Source organism: Heptranchias perlo, chromosome X, assembly GCF_035084215.1.
Source record: "Heptranchias perlo isolate sHepPer1 chromosome X, sHepPer1.hap1, whole genome shotgun sequence".
In the NCBI taxonomy this organism is placed as follows: Eukaryota; Metazoa; Chordata; class Chondrichthyes; order Hexanchiformes; family Hexanchidae; genus Heptranchias; species Heptranchias perlo.
In genome coordinates this window covers 14,809,134-14,831,262 of record NC_090370.1, presented here as the reverse complement: position 1 = coordinate 14,831,262, position 22,129 = coordinate 14,809,134, and the positions used below count along the sequence as shown (strand labels likewise).

Below are 22,129 nucleotides of genomic sequence, written 5' to 3'. Positions count from 1 at the left end.
TTGGTGCCGTACTCAGTCAAATGCTGCCTTGATGTCAAGGGCAGTCACTCTCTCTCTCTCTCTTCCCCCTCTGGAATTCAGCTCTCTTGTCCATGTTTGGACCAAGGCTGTAATGAGGTCTGGAGCAGAGTGGTCCTGGCGGAACCCAAACTGAGCATTGGTGAGTAAGTGCTGCTTGATAGCACTGTTGACGACACCTTCCATCACTTTGCTGATGATTGAGTAGACACTGATGGGGCGGTAATTGGCCGGATTGGATTTGTCCTGGTTTTTGTGGACAGGACATACCTGGGCAATTTTCCAAATTGTCGGGTAGATGCCAGTGTTGCCGCTGTACTGGAACAGCTTGGCTAGAGGCGTGGCTAGTTCTGGAGCACAAGTCTTTAGCACTACAGCCGGGATGTTGTCGGGGCCCATAGCCTTTGCTGTATCCAGTGCACTCAGCCGTTTCTTGATATCACGTGGAGTGAATCGAATTGGCTGAAGACTCTCTTCTGTGATGGTGGGGATATTAGGAGGAGGTAGAGATGGATCATCCACTCGGCACTTCTGGCTGAAGATGGTTGCAAACGCTTCAGCCTTTTCTTTTGCACTCACGTGCTGGACTCCACCATCATTGAGAATGGGGATGTTCACAGAGCCTCCTCCTCCCGTTAGTTGTTTAATTGTCTACCACCATTCACGCCTGGATGTGGCAGGACTGCAGAGCTTTGATCTGATCCATTGGTTGTGGAATCGCTTAGCTCTGTCTATAGCATGTTGCTTCTGCTGTTTAGCATGCATGTAGTTGAGTTGTAGCTTCACCAGGTTGGCACCTCATTTTTCGGTACACCTGGTGCTGCTCCTGGCATGCTCTTCTGCACTCCTCATTGAACCAGGGTTGATTCCCTGGCTTGTTGGTAATGGTAGAGTGAGGAATATACCAGGCCATGAGGATACAGATTGTGCTGGAATACAATTCTGCTGCTGATGGCCCACAGTGCCTCATGGATGCCCAATTTTGAGCTGCTAGATCTGTTCTGAATCTATCCCATTTAGCACGGTGATAGTGCCACACAACACGTTGGATGGTGTCCTCAGTGCAAAGACGGGACTTCATCTCCACGAGGACTGTGCGGTGGTCACTCTTACCAATACTGTCATGGACAGATGCATTTGCAACAGGTAGATTGGTGAGGACGAGGTCAAGTAAGTTTTCCCCTCGTGTTGGTTCGCTCACCACCTGCCGCAGGCCCAGTCTGGCAGCTATGTCCTTCAGGACTCTGCCAGCTCAGTCAGTAGTGGTGCTACCGAGCCACTCTTGGTGATGGACATTGAAGTCCCCCACCCAGAGTACATTCTGTGCTCTTGCTACCCTCAGTGCTTCCTCCATTTAGTCTGTGAAATCTTCTTATTTCTCCTTCTTTCCCTCTTCTCTTTCCTCCCCCCCCCCCCCCCCCCCCCTCACTGATAACCTAAACTTTTTTAAAAAGGTGTGGTTCTTGTTGCTTGACAACACGATAATCTTGTGGTGTTCTGCTGTTTACCCACGAAGTGAATGCTGCAATCAGCAAATTTTAAAGTTCTCTGCAATGATCTCACCGAAAGGAATTTATAGATTTGGCAACCCAGAATGAAGTCTAAGATTGAAGAACAAGCTTAAAAAAAACATTGTTTTTTGTCAAAGCTACTCCACTATTTCATTATCCCCATTGGTGGTAAGTACCTATTTGAAGTCCTTGCTTGTCAGGGAGGTGAATGCAATAAAGACCAACAAATCACACCACATGAATTAAGCTATTTTTAGAACTGGAAGCCTTGCTTTTGGTGTGCAAGGCCAGAGCAAAACTTTGCTTATGACTCATCTGTCTCGTGAGATTTTTGTGCCCCACTTCTGACGATGGAGCATTGACCTTTTTTTGTTTACATGCATTTGTTTTAAATGCTTTTTTAAAAAGAAAATGGTCTTTCTTTCCCCACACCAACCCCATTGATGGCTGAGATACTCACCAAGTAAATTGTAGCTTCTTGCTACCCCTTCCATCTGTTTTCAATGGCTAGAAACAATTTAGTTATGATGGCAATTGTGTTTTGATATGAAGGATGTTTGGGAAAGCAAATGAACTGATTCTAGGAAAATGTATGGGTCCAAATAGCCAGATATTCTGATTGGCTGTATTTGCCCCATGCTAGAGCTAATTAAAGGGGTGGGGGGAGAATTATTGTAAAGTGCTCTTTAATCACTCAATCCTGATGGAAATGATTTTTTTCTGAATAGTCTCTACAGATAATGAAAGCATGGGGGCATCTATTCTTGTACTAAATCTTGTACACAATTTCCAGTAAATATATAATGAACAATAGACAACACATTCAAATATTTGCTTGCATTGGTTCACTGCATTGCAGGGAGTAGTGATATGAATAAATATTGCTCTGGAAAGCACACTTTATTGGTAATTAGAACACTCCTTCTCTTCCCCCACCCCCCCCCCCTCCCCTAAAGAATTCAGATATATGCTTTCAGCTTGTTAAATAAAGGATTCTATTTTTAAAAAAAAAACACTGAAATTTTGGCTGGGGGCAGGAAGGGACTTCCCTTTAATGGGATCTTACCATTGGATTGGAACGTTGCTCTCTTGAAGCAGCTGACTTTCTAAATCTTCTGTAGAAATTCATAATTAAAATCTTTCAAGTCCTCCCTAAATGTTAGTTTATTGGTTGGATTGCTGCTATAGGCACTGATTGAATAAAGCTGGAGTCCTTTATTACATTTCCTAACCCTGGTTCTGAAATGTATATTTTTAAATTGCCTAGTCCTTGCTGTCATGCAACAAAATGTGTGCTGTGGCTTGCTGCTTGTTTGATCAGAATGGTTCTTATCCTAGACCATAAATGTACTATACCCAGCAAAAAATTTGTGGTATGTGAATAGATCCATCCCCTAATTTTAAAGGGGAAATTAAACTGAGGTAATGAGCCTTCTGTGGAATCTAGATTCAGATGGGATGAAAGCATTGCCTCTGGTAATGAGGGCAAAATTATAATTTTTATATACTAGTCCTGTAAGCTGTATTAGATTTTACAGTCCAACTGTTTCTCACTGACCTCCCTACCAGTGAAGCACAGGACTAAATATGCATCTGATTAAAATCCAAATGCAGGTGAGGAAGAAAGTTGCAAACTATGACAGCCTGCACTGTATTTTACATAATCTGGGACTTCACAGCAAGTATGTATGAAGCTGTGAATTGTTGTACTGGCTCAATGGCCACTCCAGGCACTTGAGCACATAATCTAGGCTGAAGGGTGCTAGATAAATGCAAGTTCTTTCAGTACCAGCCTTTCCAGGGGAACTGTATCAAAGGTCTTATTGAACTCTAAGTACACCACACCCACTGCCTTACCCTGTCACACCCTCAAAGAAAACCAGCAAGTTAGATTGACAAGACCTCCCCTAAGATTTGTACCAGAGTTCCTGCAGTTTCCTCCCTTGGCCTCCTCAGCATACTAAACTTACAGAACTAAATTTGAGTAATATTGATTATAGCCCAATTATACTTGGAATATTGCACATCCAGAAAAATTACTGTTGACGGATGTGGGGTAATTCAGCTGACAATTTCTTGCTTCACCCTCGTCTAATATTGCTAATGTTATAAATTGGACTTAATAAGCTTTTATCTTTTTTGCTTGTGTTTTGCAGGGCAGATAAATGAATTGGTGGCCCTGATCCCATACAGTGACCAAAGGCTGCAGCCACAAAGAACGTAAGTCTTGGGAGGGCTTTAATTATGTAAGTTTATTATTGAAAGTACTTTGATTTGGACATTGAGGCTTGAATTGGTCACATCTCTAATGCAAAATATCGCTAGGTGCCTCTTAATATTGGTTGAAGCAGTAATGTTCCCCTTGTACCATATAGCGGTACCAATCAACTTTAATGTTGTGATGCTCCTTCATCACTGGGTCAAAATCCTGGAACTCCCTTCCTAACAGCACTGTGGGAGAACCTTCACCACACGGACTGCAGCGGTTCAAGAAGGTGGCAGCTCACCACCACCTTCTCGAGGGCAATTAGGGATGGGCAATAAATGCCAGCCTTGCCAGTGATGCCCATGAATGAATTAATAAAAAAAAATCACCACCTGTTCCAGTAGTGACTAAGCTGTAATGGTTAGTACTTTACTCTTGTATAATGCAGATATCATTCTGAGCTGTAATCATGAACCACTATTTCTGGAGTTATTTTCACTTGCCAAGTAGATGTGCTCGGTGGGCATTTTTACAAACTACAAGAGGGAAGTTATGGCTGAATAGGTTTTGAGAAGGCATTTAAAGATGGGGAGGAGGAAGTGGGTAGGGGGGGGTTCACAAGTAACGCAGAGACAGTTAATAGCTTGGTTTCCAATAGTGGAATGATGGTTGCATTGCAAAGGAGGCTGGACTTGGAGGAATGAAGAGCTTATGATTAATCAGGTGGAGGAGGTAGGAGTTGAGGTTATAGAGGGGAATTTTGGGAAAGTTGGTATTTTATGGAAGGTGGAACTTAGGGTGTTGGAAGCAAGTAGTCTGAAGTTTAAGTGTAGATTAGGGTTTAGCTGCAGTGGGCATGAGGCAGGCAATATTGCAAAACTAATAGCTTAAAATGTGGGATTTGAAACTTTGCTGTGGGAGGGAGATGAGGTTAGTGGCATGGATGAAGTTTTTGGCAAGGGGTGAATACAATGGCTTAGGTCTCCTGTCACCAGTGTTAATTTCTTCCATTCATGTTAAATTGTAAACAGGCAGTCTAGCAGCATTGAGGTAGTTGTGCAGTCGAGGGGGGGGGGGGGGGGGGCAAAAAAGATTTGGGTGTTGTCAGCATACACATGTAAACTGATCAGCCTGTGAATGTTGCTCATTGTGATGTTGCCAAGAATGCAACATGTAAGCAAGGGACAGGGTTCCATAGTTGGAACCATGAGGTATGTAGGAAGTGAGCAGAGGTCATTGCAAAAGATGTTAGTTGCATTGGGGCAGGTAGGAGTAGAATCATACAAGGCTAGTCTGGTGGTGATGCTGGAGGAGGATGGTGTGATTCTCTGTTGAATGTCACAGATGGAGAAGGACCAAGAGGAATAATGCATTGCAGTCCAAGGATAACGCTGGTGCTGTGGGTAGGGTGGAAAGCAGATCGAAAGGATTCCAATGAGGAATTGTGGGAGAAGTTAGCATGGGGTTGGGAAGAAATGTTAGGACCATTTTGATGACATGGGTTGAGGAGAGGGAGGTTGGTGAAACCAAGTTTGAAGGTAGGTTTTTTTGAGGGGATGACAATCCTTTTTTAAAGGGAGAGGGATGTGTCTGATCAGAAGGAGCCATTTATGATCAGGGCAAGGAAAGGTCACTGAGTGGGAGGGGGCTTGAGGAGCAAGAGATGGGTCTTGTGAAATTCATGAGCTTGGAGAAGGCAGTAAACCAGCTGGGAGTGGGGAGAAACTAGTGATTGGGTGGTGCCAGGGAAGGGATTGTATGGGGTAGGAGGAGGATGTGGTGGTAACTGAAGCAGCTGTTTGGTCTCCAAGATGGAGACCATCCATTGTCCAAGTTCCTAACTTTTGGTGTTTGAGAAGAAAGGAGGAGGTGGTTTTTCATGGTGAAGGATGATCTTGACGGTGAGAAATTTTGGTTATTAGAAGAGTTTGATGAATGAGTAGCTAATCAAGTGAGTTAGTGCTCTTAATGGCTGATCAGAGGCTGGGACATATTTGAATGTTAAGTGAACAATGAGGCTGTTCTGGTGGTTGTCCAAAACTGCGTTGACTGGAATTCATGAATAAGAGCATGTGGTGGTGCCTGGTGGGCAATGGTCCTGGTCTTCAAGTTAGTTCTCCTGAGATGTGTGTCCATGAATGCACTAAACAGATTAACTTTGGATAATGGTTTGCCTCACATTAAAGGAATAAAATAACTTCGATGCTGTAGTGAGAAGGTTAGTTTAAATTGCATCTTCCAGGTTCAGTAAATAGAATTTGCTGTAAGCATGTCATGCCTATTATACCACCCCACCCATGTAGCTGACTGGTGCTAAACTTGAGCTTATAGCTAATGGATTGAAGAAAGTGGATTTAAATCTCCATTCTGGGACTTGAACTAGTTTTTGAAGGGAGTGCTATGTAAAGGAAACCTTTAAACATTCTCTTGCATAAACCAGTGTTATCTCTTATATTTCAGGAAATTATATGTCTTCATATCCATATTCCTGTGCCTGTTCATATCTGGACTGGTTGTCTTCTTCTTGTTCCCTCGGTCAGTGGTTGTGAACGATGATGGGATCAGAGTGGTTATAGTGAAGTTTGACACCAATAACTCCAGAGTCTTCATTGACATGACGGTAATGAGTTATTAAAAAAAATTTTGAATAATTGATATTGGGGATTGCTTTGTTCCATTTTTGAGCCATATCCCTGCCCTTCCCACATCTTTTTTCTCTCTGATCTAATTCCCTTTAAAATGATAGTCTGTGCCTTTTATAGTTTTTATTTCAAATGCTGACCAGGATCTAGCAATTGATGTAATCTTGTCAGTTTGTGGCCTCTCTTGATTTTAGTTTGGGCCCTGAGTCAGGCTGCCATATGAAGAGCTAATGTGGTTAGGGTGGGCCTCATAGTTGGTTAAATTTGCATTGTTGGTAAGCTTTCTGCAGTGGGTGTGCTGCCAATTGAACTATGACCTCTTGATCATGTGGGGAGATGGAAGTTTAAAAAAATAAATCAGGACTCTTGTCTTTAGTCAGTATTTAGACTTCATTTTCATACATCTTCTGGTGTTCAGACTAGTCTGGGATTCACTTTACTCAAGTGGTCCCCAAAATGGATCAATAACTCAATTCAGTAAGGGAAGGGGCAACTATACAAAGCCAACAGGGAAAATGGGGGTGGGATATGAATATGGGGAATAAGATGTTGAGCACAATACAAAAACATTCAGTATCACAAAGAACTTGTATTTATACAGCACCTTTTTTACATCTTTGGGATGTCCTAAAGCATTTCAGTGAAGGAATTGCTTTTGAAGTGTAGTCACTAATATAGGGAAACACAGTAGCCAATTTGTGCATAGCCAGGTTCCACAAACAGCAATAAGATAAATCACCAGATCTGTATGTAACTAGCAGTTATGTTTGTGGTGAAGGGACCTAATGACTGAAGACCAATTTTGACAAGGGGGCCCAAAAAAATCAGCAAAACAAGTGCAAAATCATTTCTGGATCAGCAAGCTATCTGTGGTGGCTCGACAGGTGCCAAGTTTGCATAGGTTATTGAAGTGAGTCCCAATGGGCTGACCTGCGCACCTCCCAACTGGGAGGCCTGTTGATGTGCCATTGGTTGGGCTGAAATTTCCACCCCAAAGATTCAGTTCTTGACCATAATGTGTAAAATTGTGGATGGAGTGGCTGGCTGTCCTCTAGTGAGGAGATCTGATATGGGTCTCTGGCAAGCTCCTGAGCTAGTTAACATCAGGTCAACTTGTGATTTTGGATTGTGTGGGAGCACTTTCAAATGTGAGGTACTCCAGTCACTTTTTAAAAAAAAAGTGGTCTATTTAACCCTTTGATCCTGCCCTGGGGACTTTTTTGATTCTTTAAGTCTAGTTAGTGGGGTAATTAGCGGTTATATTTGTGGTGCTTTACAGCAGTGTGGTAATCTGCAGCATTTGGAGCTCTGACATTGCCAAGTGTTGAAGAAATGGATATACCTAAATCAAATATCAATACTCTGCAAAGTAGTTCTAAAATCCAGAAGATACAATATTAAATCTCACTGCTTTTGTCTTGTACAAAGCATTCATTTTTGCTGTAAAAATACTCTAGTCCATTTATGTAACCTGTTTTAACTTGTTGGCAGTAGTCTGACTAACGACTGCAAATAATTTTTCAGTGTTCAAATGGATTTGTTCTATGCCGATACCATCTGGCTTGTAACTAATCCACGTACCCAAACTGCATGTTGAATTATCTTCCAGATGATATAATGGCACTGGTCTAGAGCTGCCTTTTTACTGATATACACAGCATATAATTGCTAGTGCAAAACTTGAGATGCATTACTACTTTTCTACCCCACCAAAAAATATTCAAAAGCTGCATTAGCTATCTGCAAAGCTACTTTTCCATAGAGCAGCCAAACATTGAAGAGGTTGTGATTAATAGTCTCATTGCTTATGCCTATCTGAGGTTCAGTCTGAGTTTGCCAAGTTTGGGTGTGCTTGAACTGAGAATTCATAAACTTCCAGAGGGGTGAGAAGCAAATCTTGGCAGTTTGGGCCACATTTATTTCAGTAGTTACTGTCAAAGCACCATGCTTTCTTTTTAGAGTCCTTTGCACAGGCCTCCACCTGACTTATTGTTTAAAATTATGTCACAAACTCTGATCCCAGATAGTGCTGGACCTGTGACTTTCTTTTTGAGCAGTACAATTGATTTCCAAGTAGACTTCAGCAAACAGAGACCCTGTTGAAGACAAAGGTATCAACAACTCTCCCTTTTTTTTAAGGGAGGCAGGTACATTGGAGTCTTTCCCTCCCCCCCCCCCCCCCCCCCCCAATGCTGCTGTAATCCTGATCACTCATGACTCAAGTCTTGTTACAAAACACCATGCTAATTGCTAGTAAAAGTGCAGAAACCCAAGTTCTAGATTGTACCTGCTTTACAATTGTTTTCAAGAGAAGGATAAGGTCTCAGCCAGCCCAGATAACAGGGTTGAATGGCCTGTTTGTTTCTGCTAATTTATTGCATAATGTACAGCACAATGTTTACATTTTTGCTACCATTGGATTGAAACATTTAACCATTGGCAGGAGTGTTCTTTGTGGGTTTCCTATCAATGTTTCTTTTGTATTTCAGAGCACCCTCAACATTAGCAATTCCAATTTTTATACTGTTTCTGTGGATACCCTCACATGCCAGGTCCAGTACATGAAAACTGTGATTGGAACAAAGCAGCTGAATAATGTTTCTGTTATACCACCTCTAAGTGAGAAACAGGTAACTGCTTGTACTGCACACCTTTTTTGCCTTTCTTCTTATCTCCCCTGCTTCTTTCTCCCCCTTTTTCCCCCTCCCTTTTGTAGGACTATAGCTTAATGTGCTAGATCATGTTGCAGATAGTGCTGCATGTGGTTTCTGACTTCCATGTCAGAAACCACATGTCACCATAAAGCACTGGGACCTGTTGTGGTATGTAAATGCACTTTTTTTTTTGCTCCGCTATGTTTCTTGACTCTTGTGCCCCACCACTCATTGACAAAGTCTGGAACACAGGTATAGAAATTTGATAGTGCTGTGCCAGTTTTTCAGGCTAAACTAGTGCTTAAGCTTCTGATGTGCTTTGATTTGCCATTCTGCTGGTGATCATTGGGACCCTGACTGGAGTTTGACCTGAAGTTGCTTCCTGCTTTTCATTTGGGTCAAGAGATTCATATTTAATGCCACAAGCCAGGACTGGAATGTCTCTTCACCAATGTAGATGCTCAGAGCCCATGTTGACTCTTGCACAGTGCAATTTAAGCAGTCTTGACAATTGTTTCCTTTTTTGTGGATAGACCCAAGGCAAACTGGTGACCATGGACAGGTAGATAACTAAATGGATAATTTAGCAACAACATGCAAATACACTGCTTATCTTAAATCCCAGGGACAGGTTAAAGGTGGTTTCAGGGAATCTTGTTGGATTCCAATTGATACTATGGGCTCTATTTTCGCACCCACAATCTGGTGCATTCGTGGTGGGGGTGGGCTGTGAAAATCGGAGCCTGGCTCCAGCCCGCCCACTTCCAGGTTCCCCAGTGACGTGCTGACATGCATGCACAGCCCCTGCATGTGGGACTCCTGCTGGCAATTAAAGCCAGCGGGGTGCCACTTAAACAGGTACTTCACAGGCCTGGTTGACCTGATATTTTAGGAGGGATGGGATTTTGAAATGAACTGAATGTTTCCCGTACTGGGGGAAACACTCCCAGTTGAAATGGACGTGTTGCAGCCATCAGCCTGTGGCAGCTGCAAAGGTCCCTTTGACAGGTTGTGAGGGGGTGGGGGGGGGTGGTAAGGAAGAGACCCTCACTCATTGCAGGAGGCCACTCTGTCACTTTGGACAAAGTTTGGCCTCCACCGCCCTCCTCCTAACAAAATGCACAAACTTGCACACTTACCCCAGTGTACAGACACATTTACCTACCTTGCGGACCCCCTCAAATGTACATCTTTCAGATGGGGGCTGCAGTCATGACCTCCTCGGAAGGCAGAGAGCTTCACCAGCCTCGCCGGCCACCCTGTCCACCTGACACGTGGAGCTCCACAACAGTGCTGTGACATATCCACCAGCACAACAGGAGGGAGGGCAACCGCAGAGGGCACTACCCCCCCCCCCCACCCCCTCCACAAGTTCTACAGACCAAGGCTCAGCTTCTGTGGACATGTAGTCATGGACATCTGCAGCCTCCTTCATGCCGAGCTGCTCCCGGCTGGCCTGAGCACTATCTTCTTGCCTGTCTCTGTCAGTCACCACTGCCCTCAACAACTTCTCCGCATCCTTCCAGGGTGCTACCAGGGACATCGCCGACGTCTCAGTTGTCTGCACAAGAGCCCTGCAAATACACCTACACCCACTCTGCAGTGACCCAATGGGTGGCATGAGTTGTGGGTCTTCATAGTGATCCTCAGGAGAGGGCATTATTGCACAAACTAGACAAGATTCACAAAGACATAGCATTAGTGGTGACAATATAATGTGAGTTGATCAGAAATTAAATATAGGTAAACACCATGACAAACCCTCAAATACCCTTCATGCTCATGACACGTTTGCCTTGTGCTTCCTACTGCACATATGTGATGCATGCCCTGTGGCTGCAGCACAGGTAGTGGCAGGTTGAGTGAGGCTGACCATGAAAGAGATGAGAGAGAGCCATGAGATTGTATGAGGATTGGGATGAGTACTGGTGAGGTAAGATGAGGTTTGAGTGGGTATGAGGAGTGATGTGATAGTGGTGTTAGCAGTGCAGGAGATGTGGGGTGGGGGCAGTGATGTGGCAGACTGAGTGTAGGGGAATGAGTAAGTGTACTCACTTTGGCTGACCGACTGAGGTCATTGGAGCGCCTCTTGCACTGTATGCAGGTGGGCGATATGTTGGTGGTGCAGGTGACTTCCTCTGCCACCTCGAGCCAGGCCTTCCTGGTGGCAGAGGCAGGCCGCTTCCTCCCGGCCGCCGGGGGGAAATCTCCTTGTCGCCGACATCGCATCATTAACCTGGGTGCAGCCTTCCCCTTGGGCTGCTCCATGCCGTAACGGTTCCCAGCGTCTGCAGCATCAGTCACTGGAGGACTGCCCCTTTAAATAGAGCTCCTCCAGCTGACAGACCTTGCGCATGCGCAGTCCGCCCGCCGTGCAGCTTAGTGGGGAACCCAGAACAGGTAAGCAGAGCACACTGATTTCACCCAGGCGTGTTACCCACACGCCCAGTCGACACCGCCCCCCAACCCCACCACCCTCCTAATATCGTGCCCTATAGGTTTATGTCTCTTTGGAACTGGATTAGATTGCCCAAACATGTAGCTAGCAGAGAAGACTTCATCTGGTCACACTCTCTAGGTTAAATTTGAAGCTTAGCATCAAGTGAAAATGGTAACATAATTCAACTTGATACATCAGGGTTGTATTGTTAATGCCTCTTGTATCTGTAAACCTAATTTTGCAGGTGAACTATACTGTTCGAATGGAATTTAGCGGACCTCTAGCCTATGTATAGTAAGTACCTTTTTTTTCTCTCTTGATGCTGCCCTGAATTTCACAGCATTCCTTCTAAACAAATGCTGCTAATCGTGACTCATTCAATAAATCTGTACTAGCACTGCATTTTGGGAACCAACCAAATGTCTGCTTTACAATCACAAGAGTAGTCCAATAGCTCTAGTTTGAAAGGAATTTTATTTGCACTAAAAGTGCAATTGAAACCAGGCAGCAGAGCACTACAGTTAAGTCAGATGTTTTTAAAAGCTGTTTATAGCTCTGTCTTTGCAGTACAGACTTGAGGGGCTGAATGGCCTACTGTTCCTATATTCCAGTATCTGTAAAATAGTCAAAACTCTGAGCAACCCCATTTTGCTGTACTGCTGTCACTGCACATCACACAGGGTGGGGAGGGCAGCAAGGGGGTGACCTGCAGAGTAGTTGAGACACTGGGGAAAGTGAGAATCAGGAAGGAGTTTAAAATATAACTATTCTGCATAGTAGTAAATTCAATGTTTCTACTGAAGAAAATGGGATTAAATTGTTTAATGTTGAGCTAGTAGCAATTGAACCCTGTGTCCAATGCTACAGATGTGTTGCTAAAATTACATAAATGTGCAAATACATAGACCTGGCTGCCTTCCCCCACCAAGCTCCTTTCATTCCTTAAGATTAACTTTTTGGAGATGTTCAGGGTAAAATGGAGAACTGACTATTTTAGATGTACACCTTGAGGGGGGGGGGAAACACAATTTAAACTTTTTTCCCTTTTGCACCAGTATCTCCTTCTAAAGTCCCAAGCCCACCCAACATAGGCTTGCAGTAGTACAACATTACCCCCAACATCAAACTGCATGTGAGCCCACTGCTAGAGTGGTGGAGGTTAGTGTAAATCATGGCATGGTACATGTTGGTTCTGGGTTTCTGTATAAAGTGCCACTCTCCTAGTACCCAATGGAATGCTGGCCTTGTATCTAGAGGACTAGAATATAAGGGGGTAGAAGTTATGCTACAGCTATACAAAGCCCTGGTTAGACCACACCTGGAGTACTGTTCAGTTCTGGGCACCGCACCTTAGGAAGGATATATTGGCCTCTTGGAGGGAGTGCAGCGTAGGTTTACCAGAATGATACCTGGACTCCAAGGGTTAAATTACAAGATGATTAAGGGGTGATTTGATTGAAGTTTTTAAGGGGAACTGTTCAGGTAGATAGAGAAACTAATTCTGCTGGTTGGGGAGTTTAGGACTAGGGGACACAGCCTAGAAATTAGAGCCAGGAGTGAAGTTAGGAAACTCTTCTACACGCAAAGGGTGGTAGAAGTTTGGAACTCTCCTGCAAATGGCAGTTGATGCTCGCTCAATTGTTAATTTTAAATCTGAGATTGGTTAACAAAAATCTATCCAAGGTATTAAGGGATATGGGGCTAAGGCAGGCTATCTACTCTGATCCCCACTTCTGTCCTTTTTATATTCTCCTTTTTCAAATACTTATTCAATTCCCTTTCTTAAATATCATCTCTATCTCAATGGCCACTGTAGTATTTCATATTTTAAACCTTTTGGGGGGGGGAAAGAGGATTCTAACCTCTTTCTAGTAATTATCCTTATTCTATGCTCTGTTATTAACTTTTTTGCTAGCTGGTGGAAACAATTTTTCAGTTACTCCAATCCTTTTCAGAATTTTGACAACTAAGTTGTTTTTCATTATCTACACATTTCTCCTCTTTGACCTACATCTGCCATTCATCTTCTGACTGTTAACCTGTTTGTCCTCCTGAATTCTTCCTGTTTCCTATGACTTCTGATTTTGGTTTCCAATTTCAATACATTACTCTTGTGCCAGAAGTCAGTTTGACTAGAGATCTATTGTGTATTGCATCACTGATATTGAAATGACTAGCAAAGCTGCTCTCAGTAGTAAGTGGAAATGTGTTTTTAGGTTACATGAGGTGTGCTGATGCTGTTGTAAAGCTCCACACTAGTAACATTTTATTCTCTTGTACCTAAAATGAGCTTTCAATTTAACAATCCCATACAAGTGGTTTACTCAGTCTGTGAGCAAGCAATAATCAAGTGCAGTTTTTGTTTAAAAGTTGTTTTCTCAGTTCCCTGAAGCAAATGTTTATTACAGATTTACTGCTGCTTTTATTAAAGCATGATGTGGAGATGCCGGTGATGGACTGGGGTTGACAATTGTAAACAATTTTACAACACCAAGTTATAGTCCAGCAATTTTATTTTAAATTCACAAGCTTTCGGAGGCTTCCCCCTTCGTCAGGTGAACGATGTGAACGATTTCACATCGTTCACCTGACTAAGGGGGAAGCCTCCGAAAGCTTGTGAATTTAAAATAAAATTGCTGGACTATAACTTGGTGTTGTAAAATTGTTTACAATTTATTAAAGCAGTGAAACGTGCCTGGCTGATTTTTGTATTTCTGTCTATACAAGGTTTTGAAGTAGGCTGCACTTTTCCTCCTAATGAACACTTGGTTTGTCTGTCCATCTGTATAATGTAAGCTGAACATGAAGAATCCTCCCCAGGTCCACTGATGCTTCAGTCTTTAGTGAGTGTTGCCACTGCAACCTCTGATTGCAAATCTACTTCCAAATACTCAGCATATCAACAATAAAATCAGTTGGAGAAACTAGATTTAAGCTTCTAAAAGTGCCTTTAATTTGGCAAGTAATTGAAATTTTAAAATTTGCTGTTCAGATGGTAGCTGGGATTGGAAGGGTCCCAATGGTATGGAGCTGCTTGCTGCTGTCAACCAAGTGACTTTTTTTCTTCAGACCTAAAACCTGATTTTCCTGAGGTTGGGAAGCAATCTGAGTCAGATTTTAAACTACTTTTTGATATGTTAAATAGTACTTTTGCCTTGACAGTAAAACCCTTTTTTTAATCTCTCCTTGCCTCCCCAACTTTTTTTTCTTATAACCAATTGCAATGCACCCATCTTTTGCTTCCCATCTCCCCTCCCCAAACACAATAGTAGAAAGCATTCCACTTTTTTTGAAAGAAACCTTGAGCAAGTTCAGCTGTGAACATGTAGCCTTTGTGTGCTGAAGGGGCTCTCTGCTCCAGTGGTAACAAGTGTGACTTGTAACATTACTTCCATTTACCATGCTGAAGGGGAAGGTGCAGTGAAGACTTCTCTATCATTCTGACTTAGTGACCAAAGCAGTTTGTTTTCTTCCACAGCACCTTTTGCACAATGCCATCAATCAAGGTCCACAATATTGTTGTCTTCATGCAGTAAGTTATCTTTAAAACTTTTCATTGAATAGAATGTAGACTTTTGTACTAATTTTTAAAAGTATAAATGATTTTGGTAATATGTCCTGAAGGGGTATTTAAAACATTCTACATGAAAGTAGAAATTTAAAAAAAAATCTAGCAGTGCTTCAAAAGGGGCAATACATTCTACTATATTGCCCCATAAAAGGAGCTCTCTGTATACTTCAATCACTTTTTTTGTTCCTGTTTTAGGCTCTAGAATGGCTGGCCAAAGGCAGCCTAGGAGCAGATATTTATTCAGAACAGTTGTAGTTCCAATGACATGAATCTGCTCAGCACAGGCTTCCTGTCTGCAAAGTGAATTCTGTTCAATTTCCAGATTACTTCAGACTAGCAATTCTAAAACACAACTGTCCTAGCAAGGTATGAGACACCAGTTCAAATGCTTTGTTTGCAAGATTTAGGATTAACTGATTCAGTGTGATGCATTCCAACTTTGTAGGATCCCTAAGCAACCCTGTAGGGGGGGGGGGAAGAGGGATGAGGATAATTTCTAACTTAATGTTGGGATGTAATTGACTTCAGCTGAAGTACAACGTTGTCTGAACACAGTGTGGCTTAGTTCAATTTTGGATTGGACAGTCCTTGCAAATAGCTACCCATCTGCTCAGCACTCACTTCAGAGATTCACTCCACACCAAATAATTTCAATACAAGAACTAATAGAACTAACATGATAGCTGAGCTGATTCATCATGTCACCAGACACAACTGTTATCTGAATAAATATCTGCTTATAGGCTGCCTTTTGATTGGCTGTTCGAGAGTAATAAAACTGTAATGAAGGTGACTGAGTATGCAGAGTTCCTTTTTATTGTGCATCCACTTTTTAGTGTTGATTGAAGTTTGGATTTGTTTACATTTTTAAAGACTTTCACGTTAACCAGGCTCTGACACTTAAGTATTCTTGTATCAAGCCAAATTGTAACTTGTATTGCTTTTTTTGGCCTAAACTAGGACGTTCAGGAGATATCTAGTGTTCAAAATTCCGTAAGATAACTTGCTTTTAATGTCCAACATTTTTTAAAAAAGGAAGGATAGTGGAGTACTTTCATTCAAATTGCTATTTCTTCCCCTCCATTTCCAGTGTGGTTGCTTGGGATTGGACTGCTCCAGAGCTGTGCTTGGGCTATTTCAAGTCCATCCTTCCTGATACATATAGTTACATATACAGCACTGAATCAGGCCATTCAGCCCAACTAGCCCATGCTGTTGGCATTGAAACTACTCTGGGATCTGGAATGGCTTCAGTGACATTATCTGAAAACAGTGTCGGGGTCCACATGTATGCTGACTACACCTAGCTCTACCTCCTCACCACCTCTCCCGACCCCACCACTGCTTCTGATTTGTCACACTGCTTGTCTGATATCCCGTATTGGATAAGACCGAAGCCACTGTCTTTGGTCCCTGCACAAACTCTGGTCCCTAACCACTGACTTCATCCCTCTCCCTGGTGACTATCTGAGGCTGAACCAGACTGTTTGCAACTTTGTTTTCAAATCCCTCCAAGGCCTCACCCCTCCCTATCTCTGTAACCTCTGCCAGCCCTACAACCCTCAGATCTCTACTCTCTTGTGCATCCCTGATTTTAATCAATCCATCAACTGCTGTGCCTTCAGCTGTCTAGGCCCCAAGCTCTAGAATTCCCTCTCTACCTCTCCTCCTTTAAAACCTACCTCTTTGACCAAGCTTTTGCTCACCTGTCCTAATATCTCCCTTATGTGGCTGTCAAATTTTGTTTGGTATGTGCTCCTGTGAAGTGCCTTGGGGCATTAAAGGCACTGTATAAGTAGGGGTAGGGATCCTGGCATGGTTTAGCCAGGAGGGAGCCCTGACCGGAGGTTTTGCACACTGGTAGGAAAACTGTTTCCCAAAAATAAATTCAGATTGTAAATATTTTCTACAAGAGATAGGGGTGTTCCTTTTTTATTGCATCTATGATCTCCAAGGGCAATGCCCTATGTATGTCATGCAGCTTTTCAATTCAATCTTCTGTTTACAAAATGGTTGGACACAAGTACAAATAAATGACTGAGCAAATTCAAGCTATTATCTAATCTCCAGTTAGACATCAGTATTGACTTGAGTGCCAGAACTCCTTTGGCAGGAGTACTGAATAATGGCTTTTGCCCCATAGCTGTAAACCAAGTACTTGATCTATGCTGTGTATGCACGTCTGGTCTGTTCTCAACATTAAGTTTTTTTTTATGTTGGTCAGATGGAAGTAGTTAATTTGGGACTGCAGTAAATCAAGGCAATTCATTTTTGGATATTGAATCTGAAGGGAATGCAGTGTCTTAAGGCAGACAGCAGTTATCTGTCAACTTTTCCCCACCCCACCCCCGGCCAGAATCTTATCCTATCCAGGAGTGAGAGCTATTGGCCTCCCCAGGTATGGGAGTACGAGTCTTGGATGAACTGGAGATTTAGTGTTCAGTTACTGAAGGAGGGGGAAATATTTGGCCCAAGAGTTGCTTGGAGGCAGCTTCAGCAAAATGTTGGATTTCAATTTGAAGTCCAAGAAGGTGGTGAGGCCAGAAACAATGAAGAGCTATGGGTGGTGCCATCAAAAGTACAAGCTGGTAATTAATTTCTTATCTCTTGCTAGTCTAACTTTGAAGAATTGGAGAAAGTTTTCATTTTGCCATCAGAGGGCATGGCAATCAAGTAGTGGTTTAGCTATTGCACTGCAAGAGGACTGGAGGAATGTGATGGATGTGGTTTACTGTCCCTCTTTTGCTGGAGATCTCTTGATGTGGGAAAGTGGACAGCCCTGTGTTAATGGAATGTGTCTGAGGATGAAGCATTAAAAGCACTGAGCAATTGGGAGGAAAGTAGATGGCCTTAAACATAGCTTTAGTGGGATAGCACATGGTGGTAACTTGTTTAGTTGTGCACAGTACCAGATCCTGTCAATGGCCTTTTGGGATGTCCAAGGCAATGACTAATAATATGCAAGTGCTCAAGAGCAAAGTTTGAGGTATGCAACATAGCCCGTAACACCACCAGGTAAAGCCTTACAAATTGAGGATTCTGTGGCTTAAAACTGCTTTTGGAAGGGTGTATAATATAATTAACCTTCAATGCTGCCCCTTATTGGAAAAAATACTGCAAAGCTCTTGACTTGGCTGTTCAGTATCTTTCTTTTCAGTTTGAGATTGTTTGGTTGATTTCGAACAGTATAACTTTGCCATAAACTATAATTTAAGGGTTTGGAATTAAAGTTGTCTTGTAGCTGCAATAGTGACACTAGAAGCATAGAAAATCTCTCAGCTGGAAGAGGTGATTAGTCCATCTAGTCCACCCTGTTGGCCTAGCATTTTTATCCAATTAATGATTCTTGTCCAATTTTACCTTGATCCAAGCTACTTGCCCCTCCAGTCTACTCATAAACCACTTTACCCTCTCACTAACACTTCTTGCATCCTGACTGAATGTAGCTTATACTTGTGACCCCTTATTCTGCTGTCTTAAATTCAAATAGCCCTGACTGATCCTCTACGTCCCTGAGCCTAACTTCAAAATCTGCTGTCTTCCTCGCCAAGAAAAAGTACCAGTTCTTTTGAGCCTGTTTTTATTCTGTAGTTTCTATTTTACTAGTGCTCTGCACCTTTTCCAGTTTGGCTATTTGTTCCAGAATGACGCACATGCTCCAGCTGTGCTCTGACCAACATTGGATAATTGCTTGCTATACTGTTTTTTTAAAATACAACATAACATCCCTTTTTTGACAGCAGCCAGACATTGGTTTGATGCCTTGAGGGATTTATCTATGATGACTCCTGATCCATTTTGTTTTTCCATTTAACCATGTAGTCCCCATGACTGTTCTGTACCCCTCCCCAAGTGTTTGACTGTACACTCATTGACATTAAACTACATCTGCTAATTGTCCTTTTTCAGTCAAAGTTCCCCTGTAGGTTGTCCCCCATCTTCCATTATTAACAGCCCCAGCTATTTTGACAATCTTTGACATGAAGCTACTGACTGTCTTCTAGATCATTTATGAAAATGTTGCATATCTGTTCCAACACTGATCCCTGTGGGAACATACCCCTCCACCCAGTGTACTGCCTATTCACATGCCTTCTATTTCCGACCACAGTTCAGTACACTGCTGCCCACCTCATGTCTGCTAACTTTCTCACTAATGTTCTGAAACACCCTCAAAAGCTTTACTAAAATCCCAGTAAACCACATCTGTATTCTGCCCCTTTTAACATCTTTATTAGTTTATCAAAAAAATTCTGTTATTTGTAAATCCATGCTGAATCTTGCAATTACTTTATATCTTCAGTCTTCCACTGCTTGCCCTGGACATTTTGATTCTAGAATTTCACTAGTGCTGATCGACTAACTGGTCTCTAGCTACCTAGATCCTTTTTTAAAAAAAAAAATTAAGGGCAATACAATTGCTGTTCTCCAGTCCTCTGGTAGCACCTGCTTGACTAACAAATCCCTAAATATTCCAGCACATCTTTTGAGTTCAAGGATGAATCCCATTTGGGCCAGGTGCTTTATTCACTTGTCAGTTACCCATCTACCAACTCCATAGTAATGTTGATTACTTGAACCCCTGAATCTATCTTGAAATGTTCACTTTGCTTCTGTCCTTTTTCTTAGATATGGCACTAAATAACTCAACTTTCAGCTATGTCTGCATTTTCACTAATCACTGCTTTCAAAAGTCCTGTGCTTTTTTCTTTCACTTTGATGTACTTGAAAGATGTGTACTAGTAATTCTGAATTCATAAGCTTGCTTAGCTCTTTTTAATGGTCACTTTACATTGAAGTTTTCCTTTTCACTGATCCTTTCTATCCTTTTGCTACCATTTGTCTTATTGGAAAATCTTTATCCCCAATAGCTAGTTTGTCTTCCCTGACATGCAAGCGAAGAAAGCCGCTTGGTATTCTTGCCACTCTTCCTAGTTACACATACTGCCATTGCCCTCTTAAATCATCTTTGTTTCATTTAGCTACCACATTGCCCCATTCTCATGCCTTCATGCTCTTTTTAAAAACTTGTTTCTACCATGATCCTACAATCGCTGTTTTCTTTCTCACCTCAACTCTTGTCAAAATGTCCCTATTGGTCAGTATGAAGTAAAGTACAGCTTCATTTTCTAGACTAATGTGGTGTTTCATGTACTGGTCCCTTACCCCATATTCAGCAGTAGCCAAACTCCATTCTAAATCAGTGTTATTGAAACATTGCCATTGCTAGATTCTCTCCCTAAATAGCTCATCAAATGTTTGGTCTGGCAGTCTGTAGCAAACTCTTGCCAGTAAGTTTCCCTCATTTAGCTCTGCATCTAGAGAGAGTCTCTGTCCTGCCTTTCTTATATCCTTATGTTTTATATAATGTAGGGGTGGAGGAGTCGCATCTATCGCTGTTAAAACAGTTCATACCTAAAGTTGGATTCCACTTGTGCCTTTTTTTTCTCCCCCGTCTCTTTTCTCTGCTCCCCAGCCAAGATTTCCATTTATACCTGTTGTATCTCTTCTGTGTAGACATCGCAGCCCTCTGGATTTCACTTTTTTTTCTTAATTTTTTGCCTCCAAGACTGTCCCTCTGCTGTGTGCCTCCCCACCTTTGGTGCTTGTGGTGAAGTTCAGAACTGTAGCCTGCCACTTCATCCAACTCTGATTTGCATACATGTGTGTTGACTGAAGGTTACTGGTTATGGTTATTGGCTTAGTACAAGAGGAGTCAATTCTCTTAACTCTCAATTCACTTTATTCACATCATTAGATCATATACATATAGCTTATACGTCTGGTTGGATATAAACATTCAGTTTGCACCAGGTTATACAGTTTTTATACCCAAACTAGGATCTAAATGCACACCCACTAGGTTTCTCTGACACTCCGAGTGGTCACAGAATATAAAGGATAATACCCGAAAAGGAGTTGACGCTGGCCAGGCGTTCCGTTCTCTCTCTCTACGTCCCAGACGTAGGTTCTTCCACTTCCGCGATGGTTGTTCTCCGGAGTCTTCACTCTGGCTCCACGCCAGAGATTCTTCATTCTTATTCCGAATCTTATCTCTAAGCTGTGCTGTCTCTCTCTCCCGTTGGTTTAGGCTTGCTCGCCTAGTCTGTGTCTTCTCCTCATTGGCTCTGTCCCAAGGACTTAGGTAGCATTACCTCATTACTCCTTTTCTAAACAAGGACTTGTCTTATCACATCTCCTTTGTCTTTCACAAAACTTAGCTAATTCAAACCAGTTCCAGCCAGCCCAGGCCAGCACTGAACTCGGGTTACTTCGGTTCAAAAGTTGCTTTTGCCTGTGTCAGCAGTTTGGCATAAAGGTCAGTAGTTTCTGCAGCCCCTAGCCAACATCTCTTCCTCGTCCCAAAGATGCCTATCGTAGGATCAGTATTCTCCCTTTTCTGTGTACCACTCCTGAGGTTGTCATTGTCCCCTAATGGGCATGTTACATCTGCAATATCATATGGTTATAGAAAAATATACTTCAGCGTCCATATATTGATAATCGCTTCTTTGGTTTCATTATAGCACTAACATTCAATCGTTGCAAATTCCTTTTTGCTCTATCCCTTTCCTGTGTTGTCTCTTCCTTTGTACAATTGATGATGATCCAGCCAACCTTTCTAAAACACCTGCTATATCCACCCCAATCAATATATCTCTGGTGAGATCATCATTGTATGAGTGAAGCTGGTTAAAATTTGTATCTTGTACACATCCCCTTATTTAAAAGCTGAGGAAATTAATTGTTTTTTGAATTGAGTTCCTGCACATTCAGATGTCTGAACAAATGGAATGTAAACGCTAGAATTTTTCCAACTTTTGGCTTAGTGAAAACAGTGTAAATGTTTTTGCACAACTTGCACTTATAGCACCTTTTTAACATAGTAAAACATCCCAAGGCACTTCACAGGAGTGTTATCAAATGAAATTTGACAGCCACATAAGGAGATACTAGGACAAAAGCTTGGTCAGAGGTAGGTTTTAAGGAGCATCTTAAAGGGGGAGAGAACACCTGACCTTGGGGCCCAGGCAGCTGAAGGCATGCTGGTCAAGTGACCATACCCAATACCTAGTTTCTAAAGTGA

The 22,129-nt window shown here is 42.4% G+C and overlaps 1 protein-coding gene across 1 annotated transcript in view; it reads left to right on the top strand.

Annotated features, from left to right (window-relative positions):
- Window positions 1–22,129, top strand: part of tmem106c (transmembrane protein 106C) — a 40,082-nt gene that overhangs the window by 14,920 nt on the left and 3,033 nt on the right. Inside the window, exons 2-6 of the mRNA XM_067976759.1 lie at window positions 3,686–3,749; window positions 6,196–6,355; window positions 8,867–9,007; window positions 11,716–11,765; window positions 14,950–15,003. Coding sequence (XP_067832860.1) covers window positions 3,686–3,749; window positions 6,196–6,355; window positions 8,867–9,007; window positions 11,716–11,765; window positions 14,950–15,003 — 469 coding nt within the window. The remainder of the gene's footprint in view (window positions 1–3,685; window positions 3,750–6,195; window positions 6,356–8,866; window positions 9,008–11,715; window positions 11,766–14,949; window positions 15,004–22,129) is intronic.